Source organism: Neomonachus schauinslandi, chromosome 10, assembly GCF_002201575.2.
Source record: "Neomonachus schauinslandi chromosome 10, ASM220157v2, whole genome shotgun sequence".
NCBI lineage: Eukaryota > Metazoa > Chordata > Mammalia > Carnivora > Phocidae > Neomonachus > Neomonachus schauinslandi.
Window position 1 is genome coordinate 128,053,237 of NC_058412.1, and position 14,314 is coordinate 128,067,550.

At 50.3% G+C, this 14,314-nt stretch overlaps 1 protein-coding gene across 1 annotated transcript in view; it reads right to left on the reverse strand.

Moving 5' to 3' along the window:
• NFATC2 (nuclear factor of activated T cells 2) overlaps positions 1–14,314 on the reverse strand; it is a 137,152-nt gene that overhangs the window by 47,478 nt on the left and 75,360 nt on the right. The window contains exon 6 of the mRNA XM_021685886.1: positions 10,455–10,595. Coding sequence (XP_021541561.1) covers positions 10,455–10,595 — 141 coding nt within the window. The remainder of the gene's footprint in view (positions 1–10,454; positions 10,596–14,314) is intronic.

Below are 14,314 nucleotides of genomic sequence, written 5' to 3' on the forward strand. Positions count from 1 at the left end.
TGTCCCATGGGTCTGACTCTGGCGAGAAAGAACTGGCAGGTCATCTGGACCCAAGTGTTCTGGTGGGTGTCCCAGTTCCTTGTTTCATTGCATTACATCTCTCATTGTGAATAGATAAAATGGCCATAGAAAGTATTCACTGATAGCGGTCTACGGGAATGATGGGCCCTCCATCTCTGGTATGGAAAATCAGGGAGATTAGGTCTAGGGAACACTGGCAGCACTTAGCATGAGCATGATCTTATTCTCAGCCCTGGAAATGTATCCCTATTATATTAAAAAGCAGGAACTGGTAAGTACGACAGCCCAGTGTGTGTGGCACAAACTCAGCAAACACATGTCCCACACTGCCCACATGGTTACACCCCTGTGGCTAGACTGGACAGACCAGCCCAGACATCCACATCTTCTATAACGCCATCCAAGAAACTGGGTAGAAGTACACTGCATGCATTTTTTCAAAGATTTATTTTACTTATTTTAGAGAGAGAGAGTGCAGGGTGTAGGGGCAGAGGGAGAAAGAGAGAGAGTCTCAAGCAGACTCTGGGCTGAGTGCAGAGCCCAACTCGGGGCTCAACCTCACGGCCCTGAGATCACAACCTGAGCTGAAACGAAGAGTTGGACACTTAACTGATTGCACCACCCAGGAGTTCCACATTGCATGCATTTTTTAGTTTTTTTAAGATAAAGCTTTTCTCTTGAGGAAAAAGTATATTGCAACTGCCTGTTGATCTGCTTGTCTCCTGGGGGCCCTCTGGGGCCACGGTCTCAGATGGAAGCCAGGCATGGACCAGCAACACTGACCAGGCTCCTACTGCACAGCAGGCCCTGTGCATGTTGCTGGGACCACAGTACGAGCCACACAAGCCGTCCTGCTCTGGACAGGCCCACCAGAGCTCCCAAGTGAGGACCCAAGGTTCTTCACCTCCCCTGGGACGGGGACTTCCTCAGTTTCCCTCCAGCCATACTGACCTTCTCGATCTCCCCCCAACAACCACACTTGCTCTTCTGCAGACCTTACTCAGACCAGCACCTTCCCAGCCTTCCGGCCCGATTCGGGGAGGTCCCCCTTGACCTGTCCCCCATCCCGTTCCATCCTCTGACTTCATTTTCTCAGCCTACTGGCTTTCTGTCTCCTTCCCCTGCTAGGCCGTGGGCTTCTGGAAGGCAGCGCCACGCATCTGTCTTATTCTCTGCTTCATCCCAGCACTACCGTGTCTGACGCGTAACAAGCACTCAGTAAACACCAGTGGACTAAATGAACAAAGTGACCTCAGGATTTCCCAGGGCTTGGCCCACAGCCAGACCATTGGCCTCGCCAGCAAAAAGACCCTACAAGGAGAGATTGCCGAACCCTTTGTGAGGAATCCTTTTTGGAAACTGAGTGATGGGGAAGGCACCTGGAATAATGGTGCAGACATTGACTCACGTGCAATGCAAGCAACCGAGCCGAGTTGTCTACAGCCCACCTCCCAACCCAGGCCCCAGGTCCGGGACTCTGGGAAAACCTGCCCAGAACAGAAGAGGCCCAAGATGACCAAGTCTGCTTCTACTGCTCTGGGCTGAGATGAAATGAAGGACTTCAGTCCCTTGAGCAGATGTTTGGGCAAACTTCCCCCATCCTAAATTAAAAGGGACTGGCAGCCAGCATGGAAAGGGCCCTTCCAAGTCTTACTCAGAGGGAAAGAGAAAAGAGCCAGGTTCTTTGGGCAAAGGGGCTGGGTCTAGAGAAGACTTAGCAAGACTTTGCAAGAACAAAAAAACACGGGGCGGGGGGTGTGCATGGTTCAACGAACATTCCAGCCTTGGTGGTGGCTTGGCCCCATGGCCCCTACCCTGCTGTTGCTTTATTGTCCGCTTTGCAGACAGCTCTTGAAGCCAAAGCGTTAGGAAGCAGGAGGGCTGGCACTGGGTCTGGGCGGGGGTCTTAGCAGTCAGCCTGGATGAGCCACGGGCTTCTGTCAGCACTTGAAGGAGAAATAAGGGAGCTTTCAGAAGGAGGAGAGCGAATCCGTCCTCACGTGGGTCATGAGCACGCCCCTGGGCTCCAGGCAAACGGGGAGGAAATCAAAGTGTCAGTTTGTGTTAGGAAATCATGGGTGATGCTTCCCAGTCCTGGCCCTGCTTTTAAAATTAGCTAAATGAAGATGGCTGAAGTCCTTCCAGTCTGCCCTTTACGACTGCTAACTAGCAGAAAAAGGCATACTCCCCGGGTGTGGGGGCTTAATGAGCCGAGCAGATGGGGGTGGGGGGGGCAGGAGGGTCCCAGAGCTGAGGATTTCACCCACTGCAATGGTACAACCCCCCAAATGTACTTGCTGGGCGGTGGAGAGGAAATGCCTTGATTCCCAACACCCCACTTCTCTCCCGATGCCCCACCACCTCCTCCGTGGGCTCAGCCCCCTCACCTCCGTCCCCAACCTGGGCAACTGCAGTGGGGGCTCACAGCACCTTCCACCTGTCCCCCCCACCCCTGAGTCCATTCTTCATCCAGATTGCCAGAACAATCTTAACGATATAAATTAGATCGTGTCACTCCCCTGCTTAGGACAAGAGCTCCTAGTTGCTTTTGTAACAAAATCCAAACTCTTCTCTGTGCCTACAAACCCGGGCTTGACCTGAGCCCCTCGCACCCCCGCCCCAACCCAGGGACCTCTCCAGCCTTGGTTGGTGCCATTCCCCCCCTGCTCTCACGCTGCCCTGGCGGCCTGGGCCTGCTTTCATTTCCTCAAACACCCCAGGCTCATCCCCATGCTGGGACTGGGCGGTTATTTCTGCCTGAGACCCTCTTCCGACAGTCTGTGCAACTCCCTCTTTTCTGCCTTTAGGCCTCTGTTCAAAGCCACCTCCTCAGGGAAGCCCTCCCTGATCCCACTCTCCAGGGTTGCCAAATTTAACAAATAAAAATACAGGACATCTAGTTAAATTTGATTTTCAGAAATCAGTGACCTCCTTTTTTACTACAAGTATGCCCCAAATCCTGTGCCATTGCATGGGACATACTCATACTACCGACACGTGTTGTCTGAGATCTGAATTTCACTGAGCCTCCTATATTTTTCCCCCTACGTCCAAGCCCTTTGTCTAGCTCCTCTGACCTGGTTTCACTCTCTTCAGAGCACTTTCTCTGTCTCGGAATGGCCTGCTCGTGTACAAGCTCGAGACTGTCCACCTGCTGAGAGCAGGGACCTCCGCTGTAATGGGTCCCCAATGCCTGGTGTAGTACCTGCACCTAGTAAGTGTTCAGTAAATACCTGGGGAGCACTATGGAAGCCCTGGGGTTGAGCGAGCAGAGAGAGGCTAAAGGAGCATCACTGGGTTGTTTTCCACAGAGGCTGGACTTCTGCCCATCTTTCACCCCCCTGCAGAGGCAACTCTTCTTAGTGATGAGCAGTCACCTACGGATACCCCCCGAACCGTTGCATCCAGCCCATCACCCTGGGAACCAGGAAGTAGGGGTTTGGGACCCAGCCCTCCACCGACAAACTCTACCACCTCGAGGAAGTCTGTCAACCTCACCATGTGAGTCAGCTTCCCCACCTGTAAGATGGGGGGCAGGGAGTGGCCGCCATCAGTCAAGCTCCCTCCAGCTCCTTGGTGAGGCCATGACAGCAGGTGTGGGATGGCTTGGGGGATAAGAAGAGAAATTAACCTGTGCCCAGAAGGACTCTTCTCTCAGACAAGAAACCAACATGGCCCTGTCTTCTTGGTTCTGTGTTCAGTAAACTGAGCTCCCGGGGGGCACATGGAAGGTCAGCTGACATCTTCTGAACACCTACTATGTGCCTGACACTTTTAGATCCTTGATCTCTTTTCATTGCTGAAATACCAGGAACCCCACTTTAGAGATGGGGAAACTGAGTCCCAAAGCACATAATATATATGGGGCCTATCCAGACTTCAAGCCAAGTCTGCTAGATGATCCAAAATCCAGCCTGCTTATACCTTAAATATATACAATTTTTATTTTTTAAAAAGAGCATGACACCAAAAATGTAGAAAGAATACAAAAGGGTGTTCATCAATAAAAGATATTATGATCTTCTTGTGGGTGTGTGCGGCGCTGGGGGTGGGGGACTTCAACCTGCTAATTGCAATTTACACAAAGGTCTGTTGGCACCAAGAACAATGTCTGATGGTGGAAACGCCTGAACCCAAGTCAACTAGAAAACTCATCTCTCTGTGTCCTCTTTCAAAAGCTTCCAAACACAATGAACTGTAGGATTCTTTCACCCAAAAGGCTGCCCTTACAAGCAAGGGACAGAAAATGAGACCATTTTCTCTATCTCCAGCGGGGCTTCAGGGCAACGACCTGGCCTCTGGCTTTGGAGGCGAGCTTTGCGTCCCAGTCAGCTGTGTGTAAGCGGTGGGCTTCAGCCCAGAGGGCCGAGGACAACTGTGGATGTGAGTCACCAAGGGCAAAGGTCTGCAAGGCCTTAGTCATGCCCCAGCCCAGCCTGGAAGTCTGACCTTTCCCAGAGGGGAGCCCAATCTAGAGAGACTCCCACACCAAGTCTATTGTTTGAGAACACACCACACAGGGCAAAACCAAACCCGCGGAGGAAAAACAGGTGGCAGGAGCAGATGCCTTCTTTCAGGTGGTTCCAAGGTTTCTAGGATACTAATTCATGGAAAGATACTTAATTTAGCAAAAAAAAAAAAAAAAAAAATTATTTTAAGCATGTGCATTTATATTTATTAAACAAAGCTCAAAATACAACCTTTGGGAACCTCCAAGTAATAAAATGACTCATATTAGGATATGATGATTCAGTGGGAAAGAGGGAATTCCACCACCCACGCCTCCTTTCTAAAAAATCAATTTGCCCTCTCAACAGGTGATGGGAGCCTCTGCCATCAGACTGTTCCAAGAAAATCGTCCAGCAAAACAAAACACAAATTCTCTTCCAACAATTTAAGTTTCAAAGCTGAGTAATCCGAGGCAGGCAGGTTTCCAACCTACACCCCCGCAGGACACCGAGAGCCAGGGAGCTACTTGGCTGGGGCCGGGGGCCTGAATTAAGAAAGATTTACCAGCTGAAAAATTCCAAAACCCTGTGTCATGTGGAGGAACCTTCCAAAACATTGGATCCCACCCAGAAGCGGCGAGTCGCTCAGAGCCATGGCAACCCTGTTTCCGCTGCCACATCACTTTTATTTTTGTGTCCTTAGATTTTTTCCTGTTTTGCAATGTTTTGCTGGGACCCCCAACTCCGCCTGAGGCCTGGGTGGCCGGGGGCCAGGGTTACCAGCTGAAGTCAGGAACAGCCTAGACTTCTCTGCCTGAACTTTGCCTGGAAGGTTACACATTTTTAAAATTTCAGAGAATATATGAAGGCTTTTAGGCAATTACTGAGGATGGTAAATAAGAAAGACCCTGATCATCCTGTTCAGTTTCTCTGTGTCCTCGTGGATGTGACTAGAGAGCTTCCTTGGGGGGCAGGGGGTGTTGATGATAAACACCGCTTGGCTTTCCAGCTCTGTCATCAGCTACGGGCTGACCTGGGGCCTGTGGCTTGACCTGTACGTGCCTCAGTTACCTCGACTGTAAATGGGGACCATGTCACCCGCCTCTTGGGGCCGATGTGACAATTAAAGGAGAAGACACCCATTCAACAGTATGAGTAAACACCTACTAGGTGCCAGGGATTGTTGTAGATGCTGCGGATACAGCAGCAAACACCGAGTCCCCACCCTCAAGGAACTAAGAGTCTAGTGTGGGAGACCAGATAAGAAATGAATAAACCGGGCACCTGGGTGGCTCAGTTGGTTGAGCGACTGCCTTCGGCTCAGGTCATGATCCTGAAGTCCCAGGATCGAGTCCCGCATCGGGCTCCTTGCTCGGCAGGGAGTCTGCTTCTCCCTCTGACCCTCCCCCCTCTCATGCTCTCTCTCTCTCTCTATCTCATTCTCTCTCAAATAAATAAATAAAATCTTTAAAAAAAAAAAAAGAAATGAATAAACCAATAGGCAAGATAATTTCAGCAGTGCGAGGTGCCACTGAGAAAACAGAACAGGACAATGGGACAGAAGGTGACAGGGTTCTGGGGGGGAGGATGTTGAACAACTTCTGAGCAGATGGGCAAGGAGGGGCTTGTTGAGAAAGTCACCTCTGCGCTGAGCCTTGAAGACACAGGAGGATGCAGCCTCGTCAAGAAATGGTGGAAGGACATCCTAAGGGGGGACAGCAAAAGCAAAGGTCCTGAGGCAGAAACCAGCATGCGGTGCTTGAGGACAGAGTGAAGACAGGTGTACCTACAGCCAAGTGAGCAAGGGGACAGTCCAAAATGCTGAATTCAGAGGGATGGGCAAGGGCCAGATCATACAGGCTCCTGGAAGTCATGAAAATAATTAAAAATAGTAATAAAAATAATATAATAGTCATTATTATTACTGCTGCTATAAATAAGACGCCATTTTCCAAAACACCAAGCTTTTCTAACTTAAGAAACACCATGCTGCCCCTCTCCTACTGTTTTTCCATCGCTCTCCAATTTGTCATCCTGCTGGAGTGGAAGCTGCCAATCCCATTTCAGCCGACAGCTATAAAAAGAACGTTGGAGCTGGTGGTGCCGATGACCCAACGTGGGGGCTAAGATTAGCCCAGGAGGCTGTCACCTTGCCTTAATGTGAGAAACAGCTGGGGTTCCCCTTCCTTGGAAAACTTCAGCCCGTTCCACTCCACCCCGCCCCGCTGCCCTTGCCAGCCCAGCTATCCATGGAGATGGGAACGGGGATGCGTTTTGGAAAAACGAAGTTGAGCAACAGGGATTCCCCCTGCAGAAGGCAGTCCCGGGCGGGGAGGCGAGTGCTTGGGGTCAAAAGAGCAGGACCAGCTCCCTGCAAATGCAAGACGAACCCCCTGTCTGTCGGGGCCCCGAGGAGCCAGACATCCCGTGAGGGAAGCCCACCACTTCTCTGGGGGTGAGGTGCATCTCTGAGATCCCTGCTTTTCTACTGGCATCAATCCAGAAGCCCAGTTTGCCCAGGATTCCTTAAGCTAGGCACGAAAGGGCTCTGAACGGGTCCTCTCGAACCCGGTGACCCCACCACAAAATCCAAGGGTCTATTTCACCACAAAATGGTTCACATCAGTGGCTCAAAGCAGCTGAAGGGTCTTTGGGCAAATTAACCTGGTTCTGAGCTTCCTCAGAACAGAAGAGCTCACGGTCAAGGGTATAGACTCTTGAGCCAGGCTGCCTAGGGTCGAACCCAGCACCGCCATTGACCAGCTGTGTGACCTTCACTAAGTTACTTAACCTCTGTGTGCTCGGTCTCTCATTAGGAAAGTTAGGAGAAGAGAAGCTCTCTGGTAGAATTGTCATGAGGAATCAGATTAGTTAATACACATCAAGTGCTTAGAACAAGGCCTGGCACATAGTTTATTATTATTACTTATTGTTTTTCAGTGTCTCCCTGGTTCCATGAGATAAAATTTTACTCATCTTTGTTCTTCCACAGCCTAAAAATAATGATAACAGTAAAAACTAATGTTTCATGAGCATCTACAATGTGCTAGGATCTAGGCAAAAAGACTCATCTACCCCCCCCAACTCGTGTTATCGCCTCTTCTCTCAAGAGAAGCAAATCCCCTGTATTTTACAAAAGAGGAAACACTGGTTCAGAGAGGTGACGTAACTTACCCAGGATGCTGAAGCTACTACATGCACATCATGGATTCGTACCCAGGCCTTCTGAGCTCAGAGCCGTGCTTGCAACCGTCAAGTCAATGAGGCCGACGGCCTGAGCAATGAGAATTCTGACCATAGAGACAATAGCAGGGCCACCTGGGTGGCTCAGTCATTAAGCGTCTGCCTTCGGCTCAGGTCATGATCCCAGGGTCCTGGGATCGAGCCCCGCATCGGGCTCCCTGCTCGGCGGGAAGCCTGCTTCTCCCTCTCCCACTCCCCCTGCTTGTGTTCCCCCTCTCGCTGTGTCTCTCTCTGTCAAATGAATAAATAAAATCTTTAAAAAAAAAAAAGACAATATCATACATTCAGTGAGCAGTCCCTGGGCCCTAAGTACACACCGCCTATGTGTGCACTCCATTTAACTTGGGGGACAGGGGTGGGGGGCATTAGTACCTCATTTCACAGAGAGGGAAACTGAGGTCCAGGGAGGTTGGACATGAGGACAGTGCTGGGTGTTACCTGTCGGTGAGCCCCCTCACTTCTCCATGCTCGGCTGGCTGCCTCCCATGGGCCCCGGCTTAGAGGAGACAGTCCCCATGGACAGTGACCATCAAAGAGCACAGACAGCCGCTATTATGATTCCTTAGTAATCCCTTAATTATTAATTAATTCCTTAATTACTCCTTCTTCCTTATTACTACACAACTTTTTCAAGTTGAAACAGACTCTGAGTGTTCCTCTACCTGGCACAGGGAAACCTCTCTGTTCTGACCTCGGCCTGCTTATCACAATGTGCCAGCCACAATGGTTTGCTCTCTGATTTACAAAAGCCTAGAAAATTCCTGCAGTAGAGAGTATTTAACACTGTTCCACCATCTGAAAAGTAAGCCTCCCCACAAGATGCTTAAAATTGTGCATGCCTCCATGAAGCCAGAACACCATAGGTAGGCCTTAACCCTAGGAAAGAATACCAAATAGCATTAGTTAATGTATATTGGGCACTATACGCCAAGCAGTTTATAAGTACTTAACATGTAGAAATTCTTAATCCTATGACCACCCAGTGAGGTAGGACTGTCATCATCCTCATCATACAGACAAGAAAACTATTGCCCAGAGAGGTTAAGTAACCTGCCCATGGTCACACAGCTAGAAAACAGTGGAGCTGGGTTTTGGCTGAAGAGCATGAGCTCTTATCTAGCTGACAAAAGGGATGTAGAGAATGTTGATCACTGAGTTACTTATAAGAGCACAGAGATGGGAGCTGCCAAAGGCGTAAAATACTAAAAGGGTAATGCTAACTAAAATACTAGACAAACATATGATAGAATGCAATGCATCCGTGTAAATGTCTGCATCCCTAACCCCTCACTACACCACCACTGTCCCTCAAACCCACAGTGACTGACCACATACCCTTTAAACCACTCCCAAACCCACCCATCCATCTCCACCCCCCACTGCCACAGCCTTCCTTAATGTCATGCCTGGTCACAGAGCCAGCCCACCCCAAGAGGAGGCATTGTGTGAATTGAGAAGAAACACCTCTTCCCCAAGACACCCTGCTTCCTCCTGCCAGCAGCTGTCTTATTAATACACAAATTGATGATGTACCCCATGTGAAAGGTAGTCCCTAGAGGAGGTGCCCTTGTGCAGTGCACAATCCTCACAACTGGACAACCTGCCCATTATAGTCTCCATATCATCCTAAGGACAGTAAACAAACAAATATGAATATCCTCTTAGAATTAACTTACTGAAATCAGGTCTATTAGAGAAAAAAATTGGTCTAGCATCCATAACTACCAAATAATTACGTAACTTGAAATTTAACTTACTTTAGATCATTCTCTTTTTACCATGTCCTCACTGGCAAAAGATATTAACAGAGAGTGTATGGAAGAAAGAATACACATGGCCAATAAACAGAAACATTAAACCGCTCATAGCAAAGGAGTGTGTAGTAAAGAGAAGTACCAATTCAGCAAGTATTTTTTAATTTTTAAAAAAATGGCACTTCTGGGATGGGGTGAAACCATTCCTGACATGGTACTGATGGAAGTTTCAATTTGTAGATTTCCGGAAGGTAATTAAAGCTCTCGAAATGACTATCCAAAATCCCACTTTAGGAATAAACCCTGAGCACACGACGACAGACACTCATGTATACAAGATTAGTTAATCCTAAAAGTATTAGAAGATGCATTGCAGCACTATTTGTCATAAAATTATAAGTAGCTTATGTTTATTGGCCTATGAGAAACCCGGCGCTCTTATAATTACTCAACATGCATTAACCTAGTTGGCCTTCCTGTCAGCACTGTGGGGCAAGGACCTTTGTTATTATCATTCCGTACATAAGGAAATGAAGACACAGAAGGGGAGGTAATGTGCCTAAGATCACAGAACAAGCAAGTAGAGAACCTGGCCTCTGCACCCAGGAGACCCAGGGCCAGAGCAAACTTACTTGCCGTGTTGAACGGCCTCCCTTTGATAACAGTAAAAAGTTGCCAAGTTTTGCCTATGTAAAAAAAAAAATAGTTTAAAAAAAATAAAAAGAGTTTGAGGTGGGGGGTCAACCTCATCATCCAACAAAACAACCCAGGACCAGCTAAGACACATCGTGGTACATTCACCCACCATGAACTGTAGCGACATCAGTTGCTGGCGGTCTGGGAAGGTTCTCGTCATGAGTAAAAAGAGCAGACTAGAAAGCCCTACCGAACAGAACTGATCCCCCCAATCAGTGCCGTTTGCAAGGAAAAAGGTGGTGCTTTGGTATGGTGCCGGCGGACAATGAAAGAGCTCAAAAAGCCCCCTGACCTGTGGTCTTCTCAGTAAACACGACTTTGGACTCGGCCGTGAAGTTCTGTCCGGTGAGGATCATCTGCTGGCCCCCATACACCAGGCAGCTGTCGATGTCTTGTCTCTCCACCATGGGCAGCTCGTGGGCAGATCGCTGGGCTGAGGGCCAGAGAAAGAGAAGTCACTGGGACGGCAGGAGAAGTCCGCTCAAAAGGGGCTTTCTGCTTTCACGGCGACCAGACGTGGGTCTGGGGCTCTGCCCCACCCCCCCCTTGTCACCTGTTGTCATGGCAAACATGGAGCCATCGGCCCCGGCAACTGCGGACTCTGGAAATGCCACATTCCTGCAAAAGTGCCCTAAGTCTCTTGGGCTACTTTGCTTCTAACAGCGCGGTTTGTTCTCGTGAATCAAGGGATAGATGCCTGTTCTCTTTATAGGGAGGCAAGGCGGATGAGATTTGATCTTTATTTTATAAAAGGGCAAATCAACTTCTGCATAAGAGTCCCTATGCCAGAGAGTACTCTCTCCTCGTGCACTGATCTCAACAAGCACATGAGGGATCATACCTGCTAAATGCTAGGACCCAGCTCCTGCAGGGTTTAGATGTGCTCGCTTGGGAGTTCACCGGCAATCTTAAACTGGGTATTCAAAACAGCATGATGTTGTCCCATCACCCCTCTGACCTCATGTTCTAGGACACCCCCACCCCCACCCCACTGCCTCAACTCGCTGTGTTCCAGCCAATCTTCTAGAATGTTCTCAATGTCTCTCAAACACACCCAGCATACTCCTATCTTTGAGCGCTTGCACTTTCTAGTCCCCCCCTCTGGAAAGTTCTTCCTGATTACCTGTGTGGCTCCCCTCCTCACTTCTTGTAGGTTTCTCCTCTGACACCCCCTTCTCTGAGAGGCTTCCTTACCCCTATCCTTCCATCCTCCCACCTTGAGGTTTAAACAGCAGTCCCTGCCCTGTCTGTGTCTCTCTCTCCTTCTCTCCCCTTTATCTTGCATTATTAGTTCACCTGTCTTTCAAATCTCTCCCCACTAGAACGTAAGCCCCACGAAGGAGCTTTGTGTACTGCTGTAAGCCCAGGGCCAGGAACAGTGCCTCAGACCTAGTAGGGGGTACTCAGGATGGACGGACCGATGCAAGGACTGATGGACGGAGGTAGATATGGATATACCTCAATATATCTTAATACATACATATACACACCTATCAATCTCTCTACATATACCTATATCCTCCCCTGTGTCTATGATGAATGAAAGACGGAGAAACAGGACAGGCCTATGCTAAGCGCTGAGCCACGATGATCTACTTAAATGCTCATAGCAACTTTTGGAGGAAGGAAGTATCAAAATTATTCACATTTGCCTAGGGAGAAAACTCAAGCTAAGAGAAGTCAGGTCACCCCTTGGCCAAGGGTGTGTGGTGGGACTTAGATTTGAATCCTCAGAAGCTGGTTTGTCCAGCTCCAGAGCCCCATCCCTTGGTCACTCCAGCCAGCCACCGATTTTTCAGGAGGGCAGGCTGCAGGAAAGAGTGAAGACCCTCTCCAGCCACCTTTCCTAGGCAGGGTGAGGAACACGTCCTCGCCAGCGAGAAGGACCCATCTGCTCAGGCCTCGCCTCAGCAGCGTGGGCCGCAGAGGCTGGTCCTCCCCTCGTGAGTCAGCCCCAGCTCCTGGCGTCCCTCCCAAGCCCAAGAACTGGGCCGAGGGCCAGCCCTTTCCGTGCCAGGGGCCCGAGGCCCTCCCCATCCGGGAGCTATGGCAGGCAGCGGCTGCGTGAGGCCTGAGGCCCAAACCTAACCCTTCCCTCCCGGCCGGCCGGCACCTCCAGGTGGCCGAGCAACCCCCTCCACCTCTCCTAAAACCGGCTCCTTCAGGAGCAACCATGCCCTTAGCAACACTTCAGGAGCCCACCGTGGACCGGCTAGAGGCTCCCAGACACCTCACCTTGAAAGTGCAACCCAATGACTCACAACGATCCCCTGCCGGTTTCGCCCCATGCCCAGCTCAGCCCAGGGACCAGCCAGCCAGTGTTGTTCCAAAGGGCTGCCAGTTAAGAGTACATAGTAAAAAGGCCTCTCTGCAATAGCTGCTAATTTCTCCCACATGGGCCGGATTATTAATCCCTTCTTTCAATATAAGAGTTTTCTATGACTTCCTAATTGAGCTGTCACAAATGGAGATTTACTAGCAGTGAAAACAGCAGTTGCATTGCCTGGAAAAGCAGGTCCTGACTTTTAAGATCTGCCTTTGATGAGTCTGGGGGGCAGCTGGGGGCTTCTGGCTCCAGGAATGGGTGGGGAGGCAGCTGGAGCCATCCCTCCCATTTTGCAGGTGGAAAGCCTGAGTCATCACTGCTGGGCGAGCCAGCCGTGGCCGTGACTCTCAGCGCTGGGTGGGAGGCTGGCCTGGACGGCTGCTCTGTGAATCACCGTGCATTGCTGTGAACACAACGGGCTCCTTCCTGGAGCAGCTTCACTGTGTCTCCCTGCAAAGCCTCGCAGTTTTAAGCAACCACCTTTTTCTCCCTCGGCCGCAGTTGCATTTCCCACGCCTTCTCCTTATCTGAAGGAAAACACTCTTTTTTTTTTTTTTTCTTTAAAGATTTCATTCATTTATTTGAGACAGAATGAGAGACAGAGAGCATGAGAGGGAGGAGGGTCAGAGGGAGAAGCAGACTCCCCGCCGAGCAGGGAGCCCGATGCGGGACTCGATCCCGGGACTCCAGGATCATGACCCGAGCCGAAGGCAGTCGCTTAACCAACTGAGCCACCCAGGCACCCCGGAAAACACTCTTTTTTAAGCAACAGTTTAAAGAGAGAGAATGAGAGTCCAGCCCAGCTCCCTGTACTTTTGTCTGTTCTCCAGTCCCGAACATGAGGTGAGGGCTGGGAGCACCAGCATCACCGAGAGCTTGTCAGAAATGCAGAGCCTCGGGCCCCACCCCAGACCCACTGAACCCAAGTCTGCAGTGGAACAAGGAATCCACACGGTTGTTATGCACTAGCAAGTCTGAGAGGCACTCTTGGCCCCGAGGGCACATCAGAAGGAGCCAGGAAGTTTAGAGAATACTGACACTCAGGCCCTAATCCTAGAGCAGGGGTTCTCAGCCTGGGTGCGACTGACATGGGGCTGGAGCAGCCTTTGATGCGGGGCCGTCCTGTGCTCGGTAGGATGTTCAGCAGCATCCCTGGCCTCCACCCACCCCTCCCCTGTGGACAACCAGAATTGCCTCTAGTCATAAAGCTGGATGGCCCCTGGGGAGGAGGGGGCCAAAATCGTCCCTGGTTGAGAACCACTGTTCCAGAGGTTCCGACTTCAATCCTCTGAGGGGAGGATCCCAGCAGAGATTAAAAAATAAAATAAAAAATAACCCCTGGGTGCCTGGGTGGCTCAGTCGGTTAAGCGACTGCCTTCGGCTCAGGTCATGATCCTGGAGTCCCGGGATCGAGTCCCGCATCGGGCTCCCTGCTCGGCGGGGAGTCTGCTTCTCCCTCTGACCCTCCTCCCTCTCATGCTCTCTGTCTCTCATTCTCTCTGTCTCAAATAAATAAATAAAATCTTTAAAAAAAAAATAAAAATAACCCCTAAGGATTCCAATGGACCCCCCCCCCCAGGTATGATCTGCCATACCACCAATTGCAGGATAATGCAGGACCCGGGAGCCAAAGGAGAATTCCCAGTTTACTGCAGCTTGGGCTCTGTGGTCAGAAAGACCCGGTTTTGAGTCTTGCATCTGCCCCCTCCCTGCTGTGTGACCCTGAGCAAGTCACTTCACCTCTCTGGATCACAGATGCCTCCTTGGGAAAACACTACCCATTCCTGCCCTCATGGGTCTGGTATGAGCAGCATGAGAGAACATAC